The sequence below is a fragment of the Mustela nivalis genome (genome assembly GCF_964662115.1).
Source record: "Mustela nivalis genome assembly, chromosome: 12".
NCBI classification, from domain to species: domain Eukaryota; kingdom Metazoa; phylum Chordata; class Mammalia; order Carnivora; family Mustelidae; genus Mustela; species Mustela nivalis.
The window spans coordinates 77,398,161-77,425,029 of record NC_139031.1 but is presented as its reverse complement, the minus strand read 5'-3'; the positions used below and the strand labels follow the sequence as shown (position 1 = coordinate 77,425,029).

Genomic DNA, 26,869 nt, shown 5'->3' with positions numbered 1-26,869 from the left:
ATTGAAAAAAAAAATAGTCTAAGTAAATCTGTAATAAATAAAAGATAGGGACTCTCATAGAGGATCAAAGGTGATATTCTCCAGGATATTATTAGAGGAGACAGAAAGTAAAAGACACTGCTTTATTTTCATTCATTCATTAGCAGATGATAATTAGGGATATACCATTGGCAGTGATTTCTTCTTGTCCCATAATATTGTCATTAAATAACAGGGAAGATCTAATGACCCAATCAAAAGCAGAATGAAATTATCAGTTTGTTGTCATTATACTCAAATTAAAAAAAGATAGCCAAATTGCAGTTGTAACTACTAAGGATTTAAATGAACATAAAATGAAAACTCCCCTTTCCTGTGCTCTTTTGGTGACCCCTATACATTAAATTTAATAAATTAAAACTAGAATCACAAAACCAGCAATTCTAAATTTCTACATAAAAATCATTAGGATGAAATTAAAGGCTGTATCCTTAATTTGATATAACACCTGGAAATTTTCAAATTATTTTCTGGGTATATTTGATATCCCGACAGACAAAACTATTGGCTCTGCTTCCTTGGCTCTGTCAATATTGACAAGAAAAATTAGAAATGATGATCTGCTGGTGGTGATGTAATTAGTCAACAAACAGCAGATTCAAAGGTAACAAGTAACTTAGTTTTGACCCTGTTCAAACAAACCAGCTATAGTCCAAGAACATGCTTTGTATGATTTCAGTGCTTTTACATTTTTTGAGGTTTGTTTTATGGCCCACAATATAGTTTTTCTTGGTGAATGTTTTTGGTGTGCTTGAAAAGAAAACATTATTCTGCTATTAATGAGAAAGTGTTCTATAAATATTAATTAGGCCTTCAAACAAAACAGGAAATTATTATGAGGCATCTGGGGAAACTAAGGAGTTATTTAAACATTTAAAAATTATAATGATTATATGTGGTATTTGTTTTAAATGAGTTATCTTTTAGAAATACATAGCAAAATATTTGCAGAAAAAAGTTATGAGTTGAGATCTATTTTTTTAATTTAGATTCAACTAGCCAACCTATAGTGCATCACTAGTTTTTGATCTTTTTAAAATAATCTGTATAGAGGGAGTATATGAAGGTAAAAATGAGACATGATGGGCTGGCAGTAACAGCTGTTGAAGGTGAGTAATGAGTACGTGGTAGGTCACAACATTATTCTTTCTATTCACATGCAACAATTCAAAATTTCCAAGTAAAAGTAATATTTAACTGTCAATCCTCAAGTTAAATGAAAAATGAATAAAAATAAAACCAGAGCCTTCAAATTACCAGTCCCAAATTCTTTCTATTATACCCCCAATTGTTGATTATTTATGGTTTCATCATGCTAATTTGGCTACGACAAATTGCTCAGATAAGGTATAATGATCTGTTGGGTCCAAATCACTGTTTTGAAGCCATCCTTGAGTACTGATTTATATACCAGAACATAGCAATTTGCATTTATCATGTGAAAATTAAACATCATCAATGAGCGCTTGCTTTATATGAACAGTTTATCACATGAGATTCAGAGATATTTTTCATCTATTTACCAAATATTTACCAAATTTTGTAAACATTTTAAAATATTCAACATTTCTAATATTACTCTTATTTTATAACTTCTAAAACAATGATTTGAAAATACACATATAAATAAGGAGACATCAATAGGTCAATTAATGAACGTGTAATGGACTAGATAATGATAATCTATAAGATAAAACAGTAACTTATGAATTGCTGAACAGTAGTTTTGCAAATGAATTTGGGCAGGTAAAGCTAAATTCTCTAAATCCGCCACAAATAATACCTTAAATGATTTCTGAGTCCATCTGATTGGTTATAGAGGTTTCTAGATTCAAAAGACAGACATGTGTCATCAAGACAGGATTTAGTATGATCAAGGCTCTCCTGGAACACTTCAGGGCTTAACTGCAAATTCTTATTTCTACCTTATCTAATAATTGGAAATAAATGAATATGACATGTGAATAAAACTGAGGGAAAGATATTCAACTCTTTAAAACTGGAGACTAGAAACACTAACACTGGTTTTTAATCCATGCAATGAGATCCTTAGAAGACACTGTCTTTACTCACCCTCTCCCAGGAAGAAGGTACACTTTCACGAAGGGGTCCGAGTAACCATTGTTGTCTCGAGGGACAAGGTTTCTTGCTTGGAGAATATGGATTATGAGATTTCCAAGATCATAGTTGATTTGAAGCTTAAAAGGATATCAAAATATTCCATGAATATTTTTTGTTTTAAGAAATCTAGAATATGTTATTATTCAATAATTTATCAGTACTTTTTTTTTAGTCTCATAAAGAGCCTCAACCTTCGTTTCCATTTTACTTGAAACTGAACAGACTAGTGTATGTCTAATTTAATTGAGAGCTCCCAGGCACATGCTAATTACTAGTAAATGTGAGGTTCATTCTTTCCATGGTTAAAGTTCTGGCCTGTCTAAAATTCATTTAGAAGAAAAATCATGCAGTGAATGGCTAGTTACATTTGCAAACTAAATTTATACTCTTAGAAAAATGGTAAATGTTGTTAGCGTTCATGAATACAATTACCGGGATTTTGAAAATAAATCAATTGATGAATTTATTAGAAAATGTCTCTTGCATTTTACCAAATAATTAGCAGTAGGTGGAATCATTATTTAAAGATAGAGTTGTTAGTCTGAAATATAAGAATATTTAAGAACTGGTGGATTTTATTTCTTTGTATATTATGTTATATTACCAACAATTTTTTCTGTGCCTGCTTTTCTAATAGAGCAGAGTTTAAGACAATAAGATCTTGTTCTTTAATTTTAGATGCTTAAAAGGGAAGAAGAAGCTTCGTCACCTAGATGTTTAATGGTGTTGCACAACTGTCACAGAATAGGAAAAGATTAACAATTCAAAGAAATATTTGCAAAACCTGCATAATTCAAGATAATGAAGTTAACTAATTTTTCTCCAAAATTTAAATATTCTTATGGCATCATTTTGAATAAGCTTTAATTTTGCCTGATGCTGCTTTTGTTTATCAGATAACAGAAAGGAATGGATCTATATTATCAGAAGAAAAAAATCCATAAATAAAAATACTAACCTATTTTTTATAACCACAGGAAACAGGTATGTTGTGCTCATGTTGAGAATGGGTTTATGTAGAAAAGCCAAACTTTATTTAAAATCTGATGATTAAAATAATTCCTAATTTTACCACAACTTTTTTCTGGCTACATTTTTCTGGCAGAAAAGCAATCTTCTGTTGTTTTTCTCAACACAGAAAAGCTCTCTTCGATGATCATGAAAGTAACAGGACATAGAAAACAAAGTGCCACGAAGGAAGACATTTTAAAAATGGGAATTTTTGAACTGCAGTAACTGTATCCTCTAATGGGGTATCAAAAAATGGAATTATTCTGAAATTAATTTCCCTGAGGTTTAGACCAGCTTCCAGTTGTTAAGGAGATGTTCTTCCCCATGTAGTCTTGGTTAGCCTTAATGTTCACTTTCATCTGGTGAGGCACCAAAGCCATTTCTTATTTAAATGAAAACTTGCAGGCTACCTAAGAAAGTGCTTTCCAGCACTGATCCTGTAGTGTCTTAGAAAATACTCAGTGTTGCTCAGTGTTACTTCTGAGACAGAATGAAACCGCCCCCCCATCACCTTCCACCCTGAGCTACCCCAGAGTTGGCAGATTCATTAATTTGAGTGTCCATATAAGATGGATTTGCAAAAAGGTTTTGCTACAAGGAAATAAATAAATAAGCTAGAAATTGAATTCATGAGAAAATACTAAAAAATAAAAGAAAATGGCCTAAGAGTTAAGAAAGATTATTAGAGTAAATTTCCGCTATAGAATTAAATACTACGGCTCAAGGGAAAGGAAAATGAAAGATGAAAAAAAACAACCCCAAGCCAAAAAGAAACAAAGCAAACACTGGTCTGTTAGCAAGAAGTTTAAAAAAAAAGAGAGAGAGATTAAAAAAAAAAAAAATCTAGGGATCAGCAAATCAACAAATTTAGTATTTTTCTTGGCTTCTGGTGAAACCAAGAAAGATTGGGTCTGGGTTTATTGAAAGGGGGAAGAGGCAGCAAGGCTGTAAGGTGTGCAACGTGGAAGGTTCCAGATCTGAGCTGCTGGATCCTCCTGGGCAAGCTGCCTGCATTCTGTGCTTCTGCCCATTCCACACTCATACTCCACTTCTGTTGATTAAAGCTTCCTTTCCATTTGTGTCCTCTCCTTTATATTTCCTGGATGCCACTGCTGTATGAAATCTTTCTTTCTTTCTTTCTTTTTTTTTTTTTTTTTTTGCTGTATGAAATCTTAATATAGATTCCCTTCAATTAATCTCTCCTTATTCCACAATATTTACTAGTGTCAGTCACCCTAGTGTCTTGGCTAACACCCCTCAGCTGTGTTCAAGCTTCTTTTTCATTGAGTTTCAATTTAATCTGCACAGGGACATTTCATGGCCTCAAAGCTGATCCCTGCCTTTTGTTACTCTCCTGGAACTTTCCTTGAAGCATTTCTTCCCCCAGGAACACAGTCCCCCTTTCTCGGGGCTTATCCTCAAAGTAGTTCAAGTCTGTTGTCCTTTGTGAAATCGTTCAAGAAAACTTCTTCTAGACTGTGTTGAAGACACAGCTCTAAGACTTATTGTTCTTCCCCCTTATCTGAAAGTTGCTATCTCCAAATTGATATTATTTTGCATTGTGTTACTTATTCCTACATGATTTTTCTTATCTATCCTGAATTACGTTTTGGTATCACCTAAAGCACAGTTTTTTAAAACATTTCTGACTACAACCCATAGTGAGAAATTGTTATAATATAATACACACACAGAAATACACATTGATAGATGTAAAGAAGAGTGATTTCTACTATTTTTCTTCTATTTTCCTGATCAAAACCCCCAAGTAGATTTTATGAATTACAAACTGGTTATGATCCCTGGTATGAAATCTCTAATCTAGAAGAAATATTCAGCGATTATATAACAACTGTTGGTAGAAGGAAGAAAAGAGGATAGCACTGGACTCATGAAACTCAAAGACGAACCCTCACATTTCCAGAAGAAACTGTCACGTTTGAAACACATTCAACAAGTAGAAACTGAGACATGAAAATACTGATACTGTTAAGGCATCAGATACATATCAAATTATACAATTCCATACCTATAATGACATTATAATTATGAACTATATATTTGTACTAAAATGCTATCCTATAAAATAGCATTTTTCCTTCATAGGTCTGTACTCAGGTGTGTATGTGTGATATATCTGTCATACATCTAAAACAGGAAAGGTCCTAACAGTGTTTACAATTTCAGCAGACCAGGGTAGGCGGAAAAAATAACCAATGAAGATGGCACAATGATGATTTTTAAAACACTTCCTTACCTGAATTTCCCCTGTAATTGGATGAGAGACCACCTTCGTTGCATCAGTAGGCTGCAATGTTAAAAACATGTATTGTATTAACAGATACACCTTTCACAAAATTTACCATTTCAACTTCCTTCTGGAATTAATTTCTATTTGGTCAGATCATCCCGCCTGCAAAATGCATTTCACCTGTTTGGCTGCTTAGATCATGGGGTCTACTTCTCCCTTTCAATATGTATTTAGTATTATAGATACAGGAATCTCTTTTTTCACTTTGCTTAGTCTGTTTTGAAGTTATAATTTTATACCTGTGGGACTACATTTTCAATTACTTAATGAAATGAGTACTTTGGTTTAAAGTATTCAATTTAAGCATTTACAGGATTTAAAGATCTATAGAGAAATGAAAAAGACTGTTTTTAAGGGCCCTGGGTGGCTCAGTCATTAAGCGTCTGCCTTCAGCTTAGGTCATGATCCTGGGGTCCTGGGATGAGGCTCCCAGTTCAGCAGGGAGTCTGCTTCTCCTCCCCCACAACTCCCCCTGCTTGTGTTGCCTCTCTCTGTCAAATAAATACATAAAATCTTAAAAGAAAAAAAAAAAAGACCTTGTTTTTAGAGGACGAGTGCCTGGGAGCACAGAGGGTAGAGAAGTCCATCCCTGTGCTCCTTCAGGGGTGCTCAACCCCTGCTCGCTCCCTTCTAGACTGAAGCGCCCAGACAACGGCTTCTCCGTATTTCACATTCCTTAATTTTAGTATATGTGCTGCCGAAGCGAGCACTCACATTCCTTAATTAAAGTTCTATCCTCTTCTATATAAGTTCTCACTTCCTTAGAAAGTTCCTTGTGTCAGTAAAGCTTTAAGAACAGTTAGGAATGTGATCTGGCAAGCTGGTTCCTAATGCTGAAGAAAATGACTGATGGCTGACTGCTGACTTGTTACATTTCAATGTAGTATTTGTACAAACAGAGAGCTGATGTCCCCGACTCAGAGACAAACAGCTTCAGGTGGTAAAATCAAAATTTTGAAGATAAAAATTCACGCTAAATGAGTTTAAACAAAATAATCATTTAAAACAGTCATATACATAGCTTATATAATTTAAACATGTACTTAAATAATTTTGATTCATATTTTACTTATGTCGAGGGAGAAGAAATCACTTGGGTATTAACAGATTAATAATTACTTAGGAATAATTGTTTAGAATGTTTACTAGATGGTATTCTAAGTATCCAAATGTATAATTATGCTAACTATATTCAAATATTTTAGTTTTAATGCATTCCATTTCAATATTTTATAATTTAATACCTAGTCTCATACCTTAATGAAAACACAAAGGAGTTAAAGCCACAATTCTATAAATTATCTGAAGAACATATGATATATGTGGACATATTATCTGACTGAGGGATATGTCAGTTTCAGACCATCACTCAATATTTCCATGATTTCTCAGTATAAATTCTTTAACACTGTAGGTTTAGAGAACAAATGAAAAAATGCATTGCCTTTTATGAATACTACGTGTTGATGGGTCAAGAAATATCACTAAATTTATCTATTCATTCATTCATAAAAAATATTTCAAGAAACTACGCCAGCTAAATGTTGGAGATAAATGCCCCTAGAAATGAATAGGTAACAGTCTCTTTCTTCAGGTGTTACCATCTAGCGAGTATATATTTCAAATAAAAATGTACATTTAATATTATATACATATATATCCCAAAAGTGATTAGATTTGATTATTGTTATTATTACTGGTAAGAGTTAAGTAATCTCTATATCATCACTGAAGAGTAGAAATGAGACTTAGTAATTTTAAATATTCCAGCAGTTACATTAAAAATGTAAGAATTAGCCAGTGAAATTAATTTTTAATAATGTATTTTATTTAACTCAATTTACTCAAAGTATTATAATTACACCATGAAATCTATATCAAAATTGTAATGAGATGATTTATATTCTTTTTTTCATAGTAAGTCTTGATAATTTGGCATTAATTTACATTTACAGTATATCTTGGTTCAGACTAGCCATATTTCAAGGGCTGGCTTATTACATGTGACTATCATTATGAACAATACAGTTCTACAAATTTTTATTCCAGCAAAAATACTGTAAAACCACACAGGCCATGTTCTTGATATGGAAAAGAATTACTGCATATCATAAAACATGTCAATATCATTTCCTTGATGTTCGTCCTATTATACTTGTTTTCATCTTCTATTCACTGCCAAAACAGTTAACCTATCACAAAATATCAAATTTTGCACCTCCGTAATAGTATAGAGACTCACAAGTGCCAAGATGCTTTAATTCACAACATTTTTTAATTTTGTTCCTATACTGCGTAAGCCCCTCTTCCATGTGATTAAATAGCACAGAGAAAGTAAGAAAGGGGTTTTGGTTCTTAAAGAGCTTGCAGCCTAACTAGGAAGACTAGTAGCTACAATCAAGGTCCAAATTGTTGGGGGGCCTGAGTGGCTCAGTCGGTTCAGCGCCTGCCTTCAGCTCAGGTCATGATCCTGGGGTCCTGGGATCCAGCATTGGGCTCCCTGCTCAGTAGGGAGCCTGCTCTTCCCGCCCCCCTCTGCTTGTGCTCTCTCTCTCACTGTCTGTCTCTCCCTCAAAAAAAAAAAAAAAAAAAAAGATACAAATTGTCTTAAGAGATGCATAAAGCATGGGGCACTTCAGAGGGAGGAGAAAAGGAAAAAGACTACCTTCTGATTTTAAGACAGGACTGGACTGTGGAGTGATTTCACGTACAAAGGCTTCCTGTTATTCTTACTTCATTTTTGCTCACGGCTTATCACTGACTCTTCATTTCCTGCAGACTGCAGTGTAAAAGTCAGGCAGAGCACATAATATCCTCCAATTTACAACCATTTGGCTTCTCCTTTATTTCTTATCCCTGTATTTTTTTTTTTTTTTTTTTTTTTTTTTTTGTACACCGACATTCTCAGCAGGCAATTTCTGTTTCTGAGATTTTTTTTTTTTACATGTTGCTCTCTCTGCTGGGAATGTTGGTCCCTGTATCCCCATTACTGAATCAGTTCATTAGCTAAACACCAGCTTTCTTCACCTCACTCTTCAAGCCCTCACTGCATTTTTTAATGACATCCAACATTATATACCTTTGTTGTCTGTTTCTGAATAAAAGGGATTTGGGGGGATACCTGTTGTGTTTTTATACTTTGCTTTTTTGAACTTTGTTTTCTGAAGTCCAGCAGTTGGTCTACCCAAGCGTAGCCTGTCCCTCTCATATATCTTACCATGTAAAGAGAAATCTTTATTCATGCTTAAACAAGAGAATACTTTTTCCAATATATTTATTGACCACAACGAGAATTTCCCTAGGAAGTATCAAATCTATGAAGAAAAAGCTACAAACTGTCTACATGTCATCTGCTTTTATAAGGTTAAAAAACTAATTCTATGTTTTCTTTTAATAGCTCAGTAGCTTGGAAACAATAGTGTCATAAACATTTATTTCAAATGAAGACTTGCAACAAGGGAAAATTTATTCGTATAGAATTAGGGATAAAATTCAAAATGGCAATTTTATATTACTGGTTTTCCTTTTTTCTTTTTTAAAGATTTTACTTATTTATTTGAAACAGAGAGAGAGAGAGAGAGAGCAACAGAAGGAATATAAGCAGGGGGAGTGGGAGAGGGAGAAGAAGGCTTCCTGCTGAGCAGGGAGCCCAATGTGGGCTGGATCCTAGAACCCTGGGACCCTGACCTGAGCCACCCAGGTGCCCCAATTTTTCTTTTTTAAAAAAGATTTATCCATTTATCTGAGAGAGAGAGAGAGAGCGCATGTGTGTGCATGGGGGGGGGGGCAGCAAGAGAGTCTCAGGTGGACTCCCATGGAGCGTAGAGACAAAGGCGGGGCTTGATCTCATGACCCTGAGTCCAGCACCTGAGCTGAAATCAAGAGCTGGACATTAACAGACTAAGCCACCCAGGCTCCCCAATTAGTATGGCATTAGTTATAAAATTCAAAGCGGCAATTTTATATTACAGGTTTTCCTCATTTCTCATTGTCCTACATTCTTTATCTCTGTGTCCTTTATATTTTTTATTTAAATTACCAAATCCAGCATAATATGTATCCTGTGTTCCCAAAAAGATGCAAAGCTAATGTTCCATATACAAAGAAGCTCAGATTTATTCAACAACTACAACTAAAAAGAAGCATTAGAATTATGAAGCAATAGACACACTGTGCATATGCCTCACAATAATAACTGCTAAAATATTTAAAGAGATGTAGAAATACATCATTGTCATAACACTTTGATCAGTTATATACTAAGAAATGGAAATTTTCTTGTTTCACTCCAATGAGAAACCACAGGAAAAACACCTTAGAAAATGATACTGGATTTCCTCTGTCCTCATCTGAATAAAGAGCAAGAAAATAAGTAACTCAGAGTCACTTCTCACCTTGCTGCTGCTGTGTTTCTTTTTGCTCACGGAGGGGGACCCAGGTTGCCCGGGGCTGGGAACGGAACTGGATCCCGCTGATGTAGGGCCTGAATGAACGTGAGATCCTTTCTCCACGACGGACGACAGAACCAGCGGTGACTGTTGCAGGGAGACCTTCTGGAGTTCTGCTGCCAACTGCTTAGGATCAACCCCTGGGGATTTCGCTTTATCTACTACAACAAAACAGAGTGGCTATGTATCTCAGTTTCATCGGTGCACAATACCATGGAGTTTATGCGAGTTCTAGATGACAAGGTAATTGGCAAGCACAGATGGATGAAATGTTCTACAGGCCTGGGTCTGTTCTTTAGTGCAGACACTCAGACTCTGAGAATGCTGGCTGTAGCAGAGGAAATGGTCAGTAAATACTGGTTAAATAACGAAAGAAGTGATATTTTTTCATGGAATAATGGATCTACGTTTAGAAGACTCTAGTTGTCAGCTCAGAAAGAGTTAAATCTCATCGTGTCCTTATGAAATTACATGTTGATTTTGTTTTCCTTTACAATGGAAAGGCAATCAAAATGTTCAAGAATGAGTGTTCCATAGTCCAGTTATGCTAAAAAGAATCAATTATTATCTAAAAATTCTATAAGATCCCAAATAAATGGCTCCATGGATTGCTCTGGTGGGATGAGTTTATTTTTTAAGAGTTAAAAATGTAAACTCACACAGCAAGAATTCTGTATGAATTTCTTTCATGGGTCAAACATACAAATATGTGTTCCCCTAGAATGCTAAAAACCATTTCTGTAGTGCTTTTGATTCTGCTTATGATTACGTAGATAAATAGACATTGGTCTATAAATACATTTTGCCCATACACTATCTATGCTTGTGTTTATATTTTCATCTATGGCTTCACCTGCTTCTACAACTATCATTACACTTACATCTCCCCCTTAACCCCCGGATGAAAGCAGATGACTTTCACCTACCAGCTTTTGGTGGCTCATGAAGTTCCAGGTGCTGGGGATTTTCAGAGTCTGAAAGCATATTGAGGTCCCTAAAAATTTAAAACAAAGAACTTAAGAAAGAAATTGAGGAAACCGGAGACAAAAGGCCTTTTTTTCCCCAACTACCCTGATTTTTTTTTTTTCAGTAGGTAAATGAGAAGTGGTCAATGATAGAAAGCAATTTCCAAGCATGCTCACCCTTCTAGCCAAATATATATTTGCAATGCTGTTAAAAGTCAGCTGATAAAAATGATTATTTAAGGTGAAATCTTTATGGATTAAGTGTAAGTTCTTTTGAAATACTATACACAGACATGAAATCTAAATGGGTTCAGGCTTTCGTTTAAATGAAGCATATTTCAATAAAAGCATGAAAGGGGAGAACTACTAACATAATCAGACACAAAATTAGCTGAATTCTTTCTATGCTTTAGACTTTGATTCTGAACACAAGAAATCTATAAAACTTGTATTCACTTTATTTTCTAATTACTTGTAAATCTTGCTGACTGGCAAAGGTTCCACCTTAACAATTTTAAATTAAAAGAGCCATGAATAGCCAAAAAATGGAAACAAAAAGATGGGGAAAAACTCACAGTCTTACACATATTTCTGCTTCCCCACTTTGCTGACTAATGATACTCTGCACTTCTTCATACGTTTTAGAAGTTAAAGGAATTCCATTCCACTCCAATACTTGCATCCCTAAAAAGACAAATGCAATTATAAAATAAAACATGTGTTGTACTTCTAGTTGGGGTCTGTAGGGCATAGAAGACATTTAAAAACCAACTCAGCACACCATTTCAGAGAACACAGTTCAAAGTTCTCTGGAACATTAATACCACAACCGTATGTAGTTTGCTTTCATCACTCACCTGAACTCATCAAATGTGTCTATTACAACATGCAAAATGTTGCTTTTGAAAGCCTATTAAATATTACCAAACACATGCATTTTGTTTACACTGATTTAATAAAGAAAACATTATTGAACATATATTATTTAGGCCAATTTTGTGTCAGAAAAAAAATACCATTACAAGCATCAGTATAATTTTCCTATGGGGAACAAGCATCTAGAAGAGTATACACTTCCATATTCCATCATGGAATGGGAAAGGAGGAAGAAAGTCATTAATAGCTTGTTGTGAAGGTCCCCTTGAGAAACTGTTAATTGCTTCAGCTTTGCTTAGATAAGACAGATTTCCATGGGGAATTTTTTCCTTTTTCTTCACTGCATGCAAGGCATGCCTGAGTAGAATTAGTAGGCATGTTACAGAGAGGACAGCTTCATGGCAGGGGGAGGAAGGGCGGCGGTGGCTGGGGTGTAGCCTTTGTGGTAGGACAAGGCCCTGTGCTCAGAAAGGCCCAAGCTTGGTTTAATGGTTCACTGTAACCATTTTGAAATTCCTAATAATGTTTCAACAAAGAACACTAAGTTTTTTTTTTTTTCTTTTTTTTGTGCTGGATAGCGTCAAGTATGCTGTATTATTAGAGGGCATTTCATGTTTCCTCTCTGTCTAGAAAGAGAATTTTCACTAAAAAAGTAATAACAATTTTTTAACATTTTAAATTTTGTTTCTTTACTCCATTTCACATGAGCTGTCCAAATAATCTAGGAGTACATATTTGGCATGAATCATCTGGTCCTAATATGTATCTATGTGAAATGGATAGAAATTAGATGAAACTATTCAAGTTACAGTGCCCAAATATTTGTGAGTGCTACCAGCTTTACCTAAGAAAATAAATGTATGTTCTAACTGAGCTATAATTGAAACAAAAAGAAACACTTGAACAACTGATTTTTAATGAGCGTCACAGATGCCTATGTGACATTCCCTACAGCTCACCATTGGCTTCAGTGGAAAACTCTAAACATGGCATAACTGAAACTTTGAAAGTTTTTAAATGATTTTGATATACACTGGAAAGCATATTACTGGTTGTAAACAAGTATGGTAAATTCTTTTACTACAGTGAAATGGCAAAAGAAGTCCATAAAAATTGCACAATAACACAAACAAAAATGGCTTTTCTAGAACTTACTCCAACAAAACTTTATCTTCAGATGGGCCTTAGGTTTAATTCAACAATCCCAGGCTGTTGTACATATAAAATGAGAAAATTACATAAGAGACAACGATGATATCACTAAAGAAAAATACAGCAGTACAAAAGGAAGAGCACACTGAAAAACACACTTTTTAAAGAAATAGTCAGCATAAAGAGTATATTTATATACAGATGATTTTGAATTGAAACAAATTATAGTGTTATAATTGCATTGTCACTTTTCGGCAAGAGCGTATTCTATGAAAAGAAACAGCTGCATAATCTTCATGCTTCTTTTCTTGGATTAACTTGTTTATTTTTCACCTCTCAAAATAAAGGGGCAAATTTACAAAACATAATTGTTTAATGAAATTAAAAAATGCTTCTAGTATTAAAAAGGGAAAACTATTTAAAATCTTTAATAAAATTGCTGAAAAAAAAAAAACCCACAACAAATAACTAGAATCTTGTGTAGAAATACACCTGAGGTCATAAAATATACCACCTGTTCTGTTCCATGATACACAGACCAAGTTTCTTTTCTCTTCATTCGGTTTTCCACCAGTTTGTGCAGGACTGTGGTTCAAAAGATTTTGCCAGTACTTGGTTCCAATGGTGAGTATCAGATACTACAGAGAATGTGGTGAATTGCGACTAGTCCTTTAGTAACACCTTTCTTATCCACCACCTCTCCAAATCCCTAACAAATCCTACAAGAACCATACTAAAGAAACCAAGTGAATATAACCCATCACTCCTTATTAATTCATAAGAAGGTTCTAATAATTGTAAGGATTAAGTATGATATGATCTGAAATATAACATTCTTGAAAAATGTTAATTGCAAAATCCTATAAACTATTTTAAAATGCACATAAACATTTGTTGAACATGATCATGCTATATTGAGGTTCACTAAAGTAATATTTTATCATTTAATTGATTAAATGGAAGCAGAGTCAATCTGAAGATAACTGTACTCTGACTTTGTTTTAGAAATAATTCCTGGAATACAGCCTATACATGCATGTCTATATCTATTATTCAGCATTTACATTTTCTTTATATTTAAATTCAATCAACATGTATGTTAATGAATTGTTCAACTTTGATAGTGGACAGAATGATGTTTCAATTATATCCCTATAAAGTGCCTATACTAATGGCTTATTAAAAGCCATTAGTATAGGCAACTGAATTTTTATTCAATGTGCAACAACTAATGACAGAATATGTTGCTTACAATCTTATACTTAACATGTTATCAAACACCAAAAAAGACAATAGTCAGGTAATGTTTGAATTAAAAAAATATCACTCAACATAAAACATTCTCAACTATGGGTTTTTATAATTTCTGGATTCCTTAACTTTATATCTCCTAAAATTGGTAAATGCTATTCTTTATAATGCACAAGTTCATGTGTGTTATTTCTTTGTCTATATTTATTATTTACCCTTATATCACAAACATCTTATGGATTAAAATTAATGAGCTAACAGTTGAAATCATAGGTATATCCAAACATATATAAAACCCATTACTCTTTTTATTACACAACTATTTTTTCTGGATCTAGTAAGTGGCACTGCACAATTAGTCACTTACGTGGTGATCACCATCTTGTGTCTAATATTGTATGCTGTCAAAAAATTAATAAAAAAATGATACTCTACTAGAAAAAAGCAGAAGCAGAAACATCCTGGAAGTTAGTAAAACTAAGATGATCCAGAGAGAAAGAATTTTAAAAGTGTTAAAGGTATATATAAAAAGACCCAGACTCAATAATGATTAGAAAGTACAAGTTAAAGCAATAATGACATACTCCTTAGCTCTCATCATATTGCAAAAAGTTTAAAAACCAGAAAATACTATGTGTTGACTGGGATGTAGGATCAGGGGACCCTGACTTCAAAGGTATATCCAAAGGAGATTAAACTTACTGGATGATGTTCAGACATACCCCACTTTGTGAGAATACTATGTGATGTGAGAATACTATGACTATGTCACAGGAAAATAAAACAACCGCTTGTCTACAATTTATAAAGATGCAATTATTTTAATGGGAATGCAGATAAGTGCACCCCTCTGGAGGGCAATGTAGCAGAACATCATGAAATTAAACCCATGTATACCATATTGACTCAGACAATCTTGCTGAGTGTCTATTTGTGGGTGGAGGCAGTATTAGGAGAAGTGGGACAATGAGAGTATAGTGTAAGTGCTCCAGATGGAAATACCTGGCGAGGGTGCAGACAAAGACCATACCAGGTGTTAACCAAAAGGTGGATTCACCTTAAAAACTATTTTCCAATTGAAACCAAGTGAGAAATAGGATCTGTCTACAGGACAAGGGCATTTCATGTACATTAAAATGCTACTTGTACCCAGGTACATTATTTATTTTCCAAAAAAATAACAGAAATTACATAAATTATAAATAGTTGCTCATGAACAGAGGAAGGAAGTGGGAAAAGAAAATGAGTTGAAAGAAAATGAATGAGTTAATAAATGAACAAAAAAACAAACACAAAAACCAAACACACCTATAGACACACACACACACACACACGCACACACACACACGAGGGAAACTACATGAACCAGTGAGGCTGGCATGCTATGGAATGAGAATCTAATGCCTTTGGGGTAATAGAACAGAACAAAACAAAACCCAAACTTAATTTAAAAAATAAATGTATATCATAAATTAATAATACTTTATGTTGTACTTTTCTCCATTGATATTATTAACCATGACTATAGATTAATTTCCTAAATCTGGACATTAGCTCTCAAAAGTCATTTATAAATCAGCAGCAGCAGCAAAAACTCAGAATCTGAAATGGTCATTTGCCTTGGGTTTCTAAATTGTGAACAAACCTTGCAAGTGAGTTTCAGGGGTCCAATATATTGTCCACATCAGTTATACTAATTACTCATTCATTTTCAAGTGATGGAATGTTAATATAAGAGAAATACATAGATAGATATATTTTATTCTACTATACAGGGTTTTTTTTAAGTATTTTAGAACTTTAACCAATTTATACATTAACATAAAGGAAGGAAAGAAATAAATGGCAGAAGAATGGAATATCAGGGAGGGAAAAAAGAGTGGAGGAAGGGGAAGTGTAAGGGGAAAAAATAATATTTGGATAGTGTCCTGTCTATTTACAGGACAAAGGAGACTCCCTCAGTCATGACAAGACATTAAAAACTCAGATGTATTTTTCCAAGAAAACTCATCTAGAAGCATAAAATCTTAAGGTTGTAAAGTATCTTCTTGAAGAGCTAATCTCATAATAATGTTGCCATTTTTGTCACTGTCATTATGATCGACTCTTATTTTTACTCTTGGAATACATAGTTCGATCAAAACTTAAAACAGAGCCTTGGTACATAACATACTTAAACCTGGAGTGACTTTCACAGAAGCAGTCTCTCTCTGCCTGCTTTTTCCCTCCTCACTCTCCACACTCTAGAGGTATCCAACCTTAGGCATTTGCAGGAGCCCCATTTCCCTGGTTCACCTGAATGAGTTGAATTTAAAATGATCTCACAGGGCACTTGTAGGTGTTACCTACAATTGATGAATCACAGAACTCTACTCCAGAAACTAATAGTATACTATATGTTAATTAATTGAATTTAAATACAATTAAATTTAAAAAAATGATTTTACAACTTGAAGAGGCCATCAGAACAACTTCCATTAACAAGGACAATGACTCCAGAGATACACTGAAAGGAAGATAATCTGAATTTCCTTTTATTGAGAATGTAGTCTAAATTGCTTCAAAAGGGCTACAATAAAATGTTACATTTTAGTTTTTTAACCAATAGTCTAATAATACTTTCAAATGCAATGATGTGAATGTATCTGATATTTAACATTAAAAAATTAAAATCTACCCTTCTTTTAATAAGGAATATATATGCTATTTTCAGAAAGACAAATACTTTTTCAGAAATGTGTTTTAAGAACCAAGGTACTGCTGACTGCTGATACTTTCTCTTCTCAATAATCATATTGTGTTCACATTTAGCTTGGCTATTTACTAGACGTTGTGACCTTCAGCAAACTGGCTAATTTGCCTTTCTTGGCTTCCTCAAGGGGGAGGATATTGCTAGATCACTTTTTCAGTTTATTTCGACTCTACGAGGGGGAGAAGTCTATGACTATGGCACAATGAAAAAACAACTGGTTGTTTATAATTTATGAAAATGCAATTTTTGAGAGGGAGCTTTATATGAAGATGTGAAAAAATAGTTTGCATTCTGAAATTTACACACTGTTTTTCATTATTTTTCCTTATCCACAAATTTACCTTACATATATAGTAAGATGTTCAAGCATAGGGATCATGTCATCTAATTTTCCTCTTCTGCATTCGCCACCTTCCCTCTCACTGCTCTCTGTGGTCATTGTTCAGGCTCCCGGGGCTGATGTTGACACCCCAGGTCCCCCAGGGAATACCCTATCTAGTTTATCTTTATTGGCCATTGCCACATTTGCATCTGGATTGGATAACTCAGGGGCTGGAATACTCAATTTGTAGTCTGAATCAAAATTTGGTTTAAACTTAGAAGCTGGGCATGCCTGGGTGGTCCAGTTGGTTAAGTGACGAACTCTTGGTTTCAGTTCAGGTCATGTTCTCAGGGTTGTGAGATTGAGCCCTGCATCAGGCTCCACACTCAGCGTGGAGTCTACTTGAAATTCTCTCCCTCTCTTTCTGCCTACCCCCATTCCCTCTTTCTAAAGTAATTAAAAAAAAAATCAGTTCTAGTGCCATTCAAACCAAAAGCTGTTTTTAATCTGAAATACTAAAATTTTAACTCTATTAAGTTATACATTTTAAAAAATGTGATCTATCACAATATCCTGTCTTCACAGTATATTGATAATAGAATTAAACTCCTTAGAATATTTAATGTAAATTTTATAAATATACATTCTTCCAAATTTTAGTAGTATTAAACATATATATTTGTGTGTGTGTGTATGTGTGTGTGTATGTATGTATATTTATATATACATACATATATAGATATACATATATATCTATCTATATATATATATATACATGAGATGTGGAGTAACTTTCTACTTCTTTGCTTAAAACTATTGCATATTTTTATACTGAGTAAACAAGCCCAATGTAAATGAAACAGATTGTTAAGGAAAAGTATATGCTATGATAATACCACTATAAGAGTTCTTTGAGTAATGTTATACAGCTTATATAGATATACAACGTGGGACCTGAACTCAGGACCCTGAGATCAAGACCTGAGCTGAGATCAGGAGTCAAACACTCAACTGAATGAGCCACCCAGGCACCCAATTTTTCGATAGCTCATAATTAAAGAAGTTGAATTCTGTATTTAAAACTGTCATTAATTTGGGATGGGGTCTGGAGTGATTCACTTCCCATATTTCTTCTTTCATTCACACTTTTTATAAAAACAAGCAAAGTAAGCAAAGTGTGGCATGCATATATAAATTATATATAAATATAAAATAATTGCAAAATAAAAAAAATTCTCACAACATTGCAAATAGGAAAAAAAAATCCAAGAATTATCAAAGACAGTAGTTGAATAATCTGGGCAGGCCCACTATTTTTTTTCTAGGTTGAATACACTGAAATATTTAGAGTCAATGACTTCTATACTCACAGATCTAAAATAGGTTTAGTTCTAATCACAAAAAACAAAATTACAAAGAACATAGATTAGCACATGTTTTGCAGTATTAATGGTCAACAATAAAAAAGGCACTGAAAAAGAATCATATAAATAAAATGTGTTGTAAAAGTAGGTCACAACTATTTTACAGACTCACGTTACAAAGCAAGCAAGATCCGTGCAGATGCTCTAGTTTTCATTTCTTATAGAATACATTAGAAAAGTGAAACATGAGGTGACAAGATGTCCAACAGCACACAGTTAGTTAATGGTAGTGCAGAAGTATGAACTTCACCTATCTCTCAGGCTAATGCTAGTTTCAGCACATAGAAAATCTCATTCAGTTTATGCTAAAAACCTACCTCCTAGTGCATCTACATAGAAATGGTGCTCAAATAGGTAAAATCTAGCACAAAAACACATACATTTTTTATAAATCCATCTTAATTATAATGAAAAGATAGTTTAAAAAATATATTTCTTATCTATACGACTATTTTTTCTTAAGATTTTATTTATTTGTCAGAGAGAGCGAGAGAGCACATGCATGCATACTAGCAGGAGAAGCAGGAGGGAGACGGAGAAGCAGGCTCCCTGGCTTAGCAAGGACCCTGGTGGGGGACTTGATCCCAGAACCTGCTATCATGATCTGAACTGAAGGCAGATGCTTAAATGACTTAAACACCCAGGTAAATCTCTATACGACAATTTTATTTGAAGACTTGGACATGTAAAAAATGAAAAGATAGTTGAACAAACAGATAGTTTTTGTGGGATGCACCATTTTTTGGTGGATAAACAATGTCAATTAGGAATGAAAAAAGGCTAATTGACTTTCTTATCTCTTGTTTCCATTCCACTCCCAGAAAATAAGCAAATAGCACACTTGCACATGCACACTGATGGGAAATTACGCTGAACGCTGTTATAAGGGAAAATAATGTAGGATGGATTACCCAATGTCACTAATTATCAAGGAAATTCAAATAAAAATCACACCTGTTAGAATGGCCATTATAAAATTTAAAAAAAAAGACAGTAAGTGTTGGTAAAGAGAAGAAAAATCAGAATCTTGTACTTGGTTGGAATACAAAATGGTGCAGCCCTTTTGAAAAACAGTATGATGTTTTCTAAACATTAAAAACACATTTACCCCATGATCTAGCAATCCCATTTCTGGGTATTTATCCAAAATAATTGAAATACGGATCTCAAAGAGATAGTAGCAGGACCATGCTCATTATAGTTACATACACAATAGTCAAAACATTGAAATAACCTAAATATCCATTACAGATAAATGATAAATGAAACATGCTTTATATACAGTAGAATACTGTTCAGCCTTTAAAAAGGAAAGAAAATCCTATATGAGACAAGGTGGGCTATTGCAAATTCATGCTTTTTAAATAGAGTCAAGGTAAAAAGGAGTATATCATTAGCTGTGATTTGTGGTTCAACTTGAAGAAGATTATCATGATAGGATTGTGTTTGTAATGTTTCTAATCACTATAAACTCTATAATAATCTAATACTATATATAGATAATAAACTCTATAATAATCTAATTACTATAAACTCTATAATAATCTAATACTACAGTCTAGTATTTCCTGGAAAGATTAGTATAGATGCTAATGTCACTCTATGGCCACAGTTTATGGTTTTTAGAATTAGATATATTATTTAAAACAGATTAAAATAGGATGTAGCTTAATAAGACAAGAAAAAGGATATGAGTAGATTAGTAAAATGTTAATAATTCCAGGAAAATCATATAATATATGGGGCTATCCAATGATAGGTATGTGATGTTAACATCTCATCTGAAGTAGACTGAAGTTCATAAATTTATAAACTCTTAATTTCCCAATTCATTTTGTTAGAACAAAGTGGATATTTTCAAGTAACTTCGTAATTCAATGGTATTACCAGATCAATACCATTAAATAGAGTGTAATCCACTAATCCTAAAGGCACGCATGAATATATAGATTCATAGTTAATTGAATGGACATAGGAAGCGAGGCTACAGGATGCAACTGTCCAAGAGAAATGCTTGCCTTAACTGTGATCTCCTCTGCTTTAAGTATCCCTACTGAACCACTAAGGATTTTAACTTTAATTATGTTCTTAACCTTTTTAATATTCATATATTCTGTACTGCTCTTTTTAAAATGTTATTTAAATGTATCCCACTACTCAGGCAACAGATTTCAACTCAACATATTGTCACTTTATTCTAGGAAAAGGAGTTTTCTAATAAATACAGGAGTTATTTGGATCAGTGGCAATATCAACACCATCATCATCCTCTCCACTGAGAATTAACATACATACAGATAATATAAGTTCCAGTTCAAACATTAGTTGACAGATAGAATGCACAAAACTTTGATTACTGAACTGTAACTTTAAATCACGTGTCAAATCCGATAAAAAGAAAATTGTATTTCAGAAAAGGAAAATTCTAAAAAGAAATCTCCCAAACAAAATTTAAAAGCAAAAGGTAAATGCAAATATACTTAGTCTACATAAGAAAACAGAATTTTTCTTTTGACAGAGAAGTAGGAGATTTTATCCTGACCTAAGTACTCATCACTAGAAATACTACAACACATTACAATATTATAACAATATTTTGCTTATTTTTGAGTCAAGGATACTATATCATTATTATGAATGGTATAATCGAAAGTAAAATGGTGAACTTTTCATGTATAAATTCTTTCACCATTTGAGGCACTAAAGGATATAAATAGAATAAGGAAGCCATTTCAAACAATAAAAAAATCAATAAACATTTTATCATTCTGAGAGAATCTTAAAGAAATAAAGTGAATCATTACTTCATAAGAATTGTCAATATTTTATTTCTCACATATCAAAGAAGAATTAGCAAATAATTTACATTGGCCTGAGAGATGTTCAATAAATAACAAATACCATGTGATGGCAGAATTTCATTCCAAAAGTTCTAAATCACTTTTAATATGTAAAATGATATTTCTATCTATATAATAATATGAAACACATTACAATAACTGAGTTTTTCCATTAAAAAAACAAAATTGCCTAAGAAGACAACATTTGAAAAAAAGATTTTATTGATCTGAGAGAGAGAGTGGGCGCCAGCACGGGCATTTGCAGGGGAGGGCGGGCGGAGGTGGAGGAGGGAGGAGAAGGAGGGGGAGAAGAGGAGAGAGAATCCTGAGCTTATTCCCAAATGAGCTCAGAGCACAGAGCCCAGCAGGGCTGGATCCTGCCCAGATCATGACCCAGCCGAAAACAAAAGTCCGAGGCTTAACGGACTGAGTCACTTCTGCTGCAGAAGACAACAGTTTAACATCAATATCTACCCACTGATGTAAAATAAAACTCCACTATTTTCCCTCCGGCTCTCAAAAATTCATGAAGAGAAATTATTTCTCCTAATTCATAAGCATACATGATCACAACTATAAAAACTAACAGCAATATGTACTATGAATTATGAAGGATGTTGGTACATATACTGGCTAATTATAAGAAGTCCTTTTGATTAAAAGAAGCAAAATCAGACCCATTTCACTTATGTTAATAGAAACAATATGGGACTTTATTTTTTTACAAAATCATTTTCCCTACTTTTTCTCATTTTATCTTCATAGCATTCCAGTAAAATCGGTAAGATAAGTGTAACTTACCCTACTTTTACAGATGTGAAACCTTAGCTTTAGAAATTACATTTAGTGGTAGTTCCAAAAGCCAGCCCTCCCGATTCCTCATCTAAATTCAGGAAAACTGGCATTCTAAGGGCTTTTTTTCTGTTTAAGATACACAGAACCCAATTCTAAAATCTTGACTATTTTTATAGCTAATATTTTAGAATTAAGTGCAAAAACAAAATAAGTGAATTCATTTGATTATGATAAAGCTTACCACATTGAGTAGACTTAATGGGTGTCAGAGATTTAATGGGTGTCAGAGAGAGGACTAGATTCTGGGTCACTAAGGTCAATCAGTTTATGACTCCTGAAATACTTTCTCCCAGGGAAGCGTAGGAGCATCATGGAAGGTAAACAAAACTCTGGCTCCAGGATTTGAGAACTCTGGGGGGGCTGGTGGGTAGGAAGCTGAGAAATGGGAATGAGTATGGACCGCCTCCTCTGCTTTAAGTATAAAATGAAAATTCAAGCCTTAGCATTAAGAAGGTGAGATGATTACATGGGCTAAAGAGAGAAATGAGACCAGAAAGGTTGGTGTATGTCCACCACAGGCCTAGTAGATCACCATGCACTCAGACTCAACTCATTTGATAACATAAGACATAAGAGGCAAGGTTTACAATCATCAAATTATCACTTTAATAACATTTGCAGTTTGGAGAGGGCCTATACCTTTCTTGCCCTGTGGCCCTCCCACTTCTGGCAGTTTTGGGTCAGTCTCTTCCATGTTTCACTCTGTAGGACTGTTATAGTATATAGGGATTTATGATTTCAAAATATGGGAGAGGGGCTTTTGGCTTGCTAATTCTGAATACTATGTCTAGGAACAAATGAGTGAAAACGCTGAGGTCATTTCCACTCAGCCAAAATTTAACATACACGTTGTATTGGCTGTGTGTGTACACAAATATATACACAATGTAATATAACATTTTATGTACCTATTCCCACCTTGGTCTGAAGAGCCACATCTCACACCTGGGTTATTTCCTTAGTTTCCTAACTGCTGTCTTGCTACCCTTCACTCCTTCAAACTATCCTAGAGTTACAGCACTCAGACTATTCCTATTTAAGTTTTTTTTTTTTAAAGATTTTTTATTTCTTTATTTGACAGACAAAGATCACAAGTAGGCAGAGAGGCAGGCAGAGAGAGAGGAGGAAGCAGGTTCCCTGCCGAGCAGAGAGCCCAATGTGGGGCTCGATCCCAGGACCTTGGGATCATGACCTGATCCGAAGGCAGAGGCTTTAACCCACTGAGCCACCCAGGCACCCCCTATTTAAGTTATTTATTTATTTATTTATTTATTTATTTTTAAAGATTTTATTTATTTATTTGACAGAGAGAAATTACAAGTACAATGAGAGGCAGGCAGAGAGAGAGAGAGAAGTAAGCAGGCTCCCTGCTGAGCAGAGAGCCCGATGCGGGACTCGATCCCAGGACCCTGAGATCATGACCTGAGCCGAAGGCAGCGGCTTAACCCACTGAGCCACCCAGGCGCCCTTAAGTTTTTTAAAAAAGATTTATTTCTTTGGAGAGAAAGAGAGAGAGTGTGCATGCACAAGTAGAGGGAGGGGCAGGGGAAGGGAGAAAGCAAGACTCTCCAAAGACTCCTTGCTGAGACTTGAGCCCAACGAGGGGCTCCATCTCACAACCTTGATATCATGACCCAAGCTGAAACCAAGAGTCAGATGCTCAACCTGCGCTCAGGTAAACCCCCAGGTACCCCATCCCCCCTTAAAAAAAAAAAAAGATTTATTTATTTACTTGAAGAGAGAAAGAGAGATGTATTCCTATGTGTCAGCCCAGGGGCTTCTCATCGCACATGAGCAGAAGCTGAAGTCCTGACAATGGCCCACAAGATTCGATCTCTGTGACTGCTTGACCCGGAACCTCCGCTGCTGTCTCTCACATGCTCACTAGCTCCCACCACGCTGGGCTCCTTGCTGTCTCCGCTTTCCTCCCACACACCAGGCATGATCTTGCTCTGGGCCTCCGCCCTTTTCATTTGTTTGCTGGAATACTGATACCTTCTGGCTCCGTCTTTCCTGTCCCTGGGCACTTTACTCTGTTCCAGCCTTCTGGGTGAGGCCCTCCAGGAACACCCTCTAAAGTTGCAAGCCCACCCCCCCTACAGGCGTCTCTCTGCTCCTGCTGGATTCCTCTCCGTAGCACACACCACCATTAAATATAGGCTTCTTATAAATAGTTTTTCTATTTTCTGTCTCGCCTGCTAAAAGGTACAGTCCATGCTTTCTTCATTTATGTCTCCACAGGGTCAAGAGAGATCACTCTATCCAGCAAGTACTAAAAAAAAATGATAGAAGTAAACGGATCAGTCATAGACCTCAGCAGACTCAAGCACCATGAAGGACGATGAGGAGGATCTAGGAAAGACTAAAGAGTAAAATAAAACAAAAGGAGCTTAAGAAAGAAATCTTATTTTCTTCCAATGCTCAGTGTAATTTACTATACATATGAAAAGTCTTTAATCTGAAATCATTGAGTGCTGGCATGAAAACGTAAAAACCTGCATTTCTGCAGAACGTTCTTTCTGTTTCAACACTCATGGCTCTAGCTGGAGCACAGCAGAATGCCGTAACTATAAAAGTTAACAATGAAATGAATGAAAGCTGGGAAAGATCTGTTTCAGTGTCTGGACAGCTCCTTGCCCTGAGTTTACAATCTGCTGTTAGAAATTACCGGAAGGCTACCTGGGATTCTTTGGGATGGGAGGGGGCATATCTGTAATCTCCACTTAGTTATTGTACTGGTTTCTAAGGCACGCGGAATACACCAGGGTGTTCTGAATTTCTATAGCCCTCTTAACACAACCAAAAAAAAACATAAAGTGCTCATAAAAAGTCACTAAAAAATGATTTTTTTTTCCTTAAAGGTAACTTTCTTCTAGCTCCTCAGAATTATTTTATATTTTTATTCACTTAGACCCTCCTCAAACCTTACCTCCACAGTGAGTACTTTTTAACCAGTGCCTTTCTAGACTATAGGCAGGATAGCATCATATTGTTCTAGGATAGACCTGTGCAGAGTAGTTACTGAACACATGTTGTAACCCATATATACTCTTCATTATTTCTGGTATTCCTAATAATAGCACCACCACTCCCTGACAACAACCTTCTCGCCAAACTCCCTGTTGTGTTTCATTTTGTTTTGTTTTACCTCCATCTAACCTCAGTATATTACCATGGCACCCCAAAACATTCTTCTAATTCTACAGTACATACTTCAGTGTCCTTCCCATTAAGAAACATCTCATGCAGGGATGAATTCAAGTTTTGCAGGGGGTAAGGCTTACACGGTTTTAAGGAAAAATATAAAGTTATGAATACGAAATGGGATACAAGTGAATATCTGTTAAAAGGACAAAAAAAGCCACAACAAATGACAAATGGTGAAAAAGCAACAGATGCCACAAACACGACCAGTTCCTCGGAACTTTCTGGAGCTGTGTCGGGGGCTTACTGCATGAAGAAGGAGCCCTGACACTTGACTTTCATCAGTGTCATAATTTCTCCATTCTGGTCTCATTTATCTTTTCAGCTCCCACCTTCTTAATGCGAGGGATTGAATTTTTGTTTCATCCAACACGCTCAGCTCATCAGGGCTCATATGCTACCATTTCACGTTCTTGTTGGAAACCTTTGACCATGGACCATTTCCATTCTCAAGGCTCACTCTCTCCCTGGCATCACTTCAAAAGGTAAAGGTTCTCCCAAGCATGCATGAGAGAAGTGTCTAGAGGAGGATTCTGTACATTTAATGCCCAAGACCCAGTGGGCTTCTGTGATTCATCAAAAGTCCCATACAAAAGGAGTTGATGAGAAAAATGAGTCCAGACACTGAGGGTCAGACATCAGACACCTACACCACAGCTCTGCTCACTAACAAAATGTGTTTTCAGTGACTAACAGACCATGAAAGTTACATGAACAGATACTGATGGCACCTAATCCAGAGATTTTAATCTGACATGAGGTTTACTGATTAACAGACTGGTGATAAGAAGAGAAACTTAGAAGCCTTTTCAAAGATTAGCCAAAACATTGGTTTTACAGTTAAAATGAGAAATGGCTTAATCACTTCAGGCATTCCGTGTTTGTTTGTTCTTAACTTATTCAGGCCTGATAACAGAAATAATATTTCACTATAGCAGACAGCTATAACAGTTCAGTGTTCCCCCATGGGAAGCCTGAACTTTTTAAGATTTATTGTCATCCACGCAAATAATTTTATCTGTCCTTAAAAAAGTAACTTCTGTAGCTAGTCTAGTGCTACAGAGTTAGCAAAGCACATAAAATATACCAGCTCCTTTCATTCCATTAACCCTGTGAGATAGGTCTTAAAACCTCTCAGTTGTACAGATGAGATAAAAGGAGACTGAGGGAACATCAGTAACTTGACTAAAGTCTTGAAGATGGCTTTATCTCCATGTTTCTGACCCAAGTTCGGTGCTTTGTTAATGAGAAATATTCTGTGTCCCTGTAGTTCAGAGATCAAAACTAATTATGGTCAG

At 35.0% G+C, this 26,869-nt stretch overlaps 1 protein-coding gene across 8 annotated transcripts in view; it reads right to left on the bottom strand.

Moving 5' to 3' along the window:
- Positions 1-26,869, bottom strand: part of PCLO (piccolo presynaptic cytomatrix protein) — a 407,515-nt gene that overhangs the window by 73,542 nt on the left and 307,104 nt on the right. For 7 of the 8 annotated variants that reach the window (XR_014300995.1, XM_082692496.1, XM_082692497.1 and 4 more), the window contains exons 11-15: positions 11,471-11,579; positions 10,857-10,924; positions 9,877-10,091; positions 5,429-5,479; positions 2,113-2,237 (exon numbers count right to left, since the gene is read on the bottom strand). Coding sequence is in view for 7 of the 8 variants with exons in the window: in XM_082692496.1 (XP_082548622.1) it covers positions 2,113-2,237; positions 5,429-5,479; positions 9,877-10,091; positions 10,857-10,924; positions 11,471-11,579 (568 nt within the window). In the remaining variant the exon portion in view is untranslated. The remainder of the gene's footprint in view (positions 1-2,112; positions 2,238-5,428; positions 5,480-9,876; positions 10,092-10,856; positions 10,925-11,470; positions 11,580-26,869) is intronic. The other variant, XM_082692498.1, reaches the window with a different exon arrangement.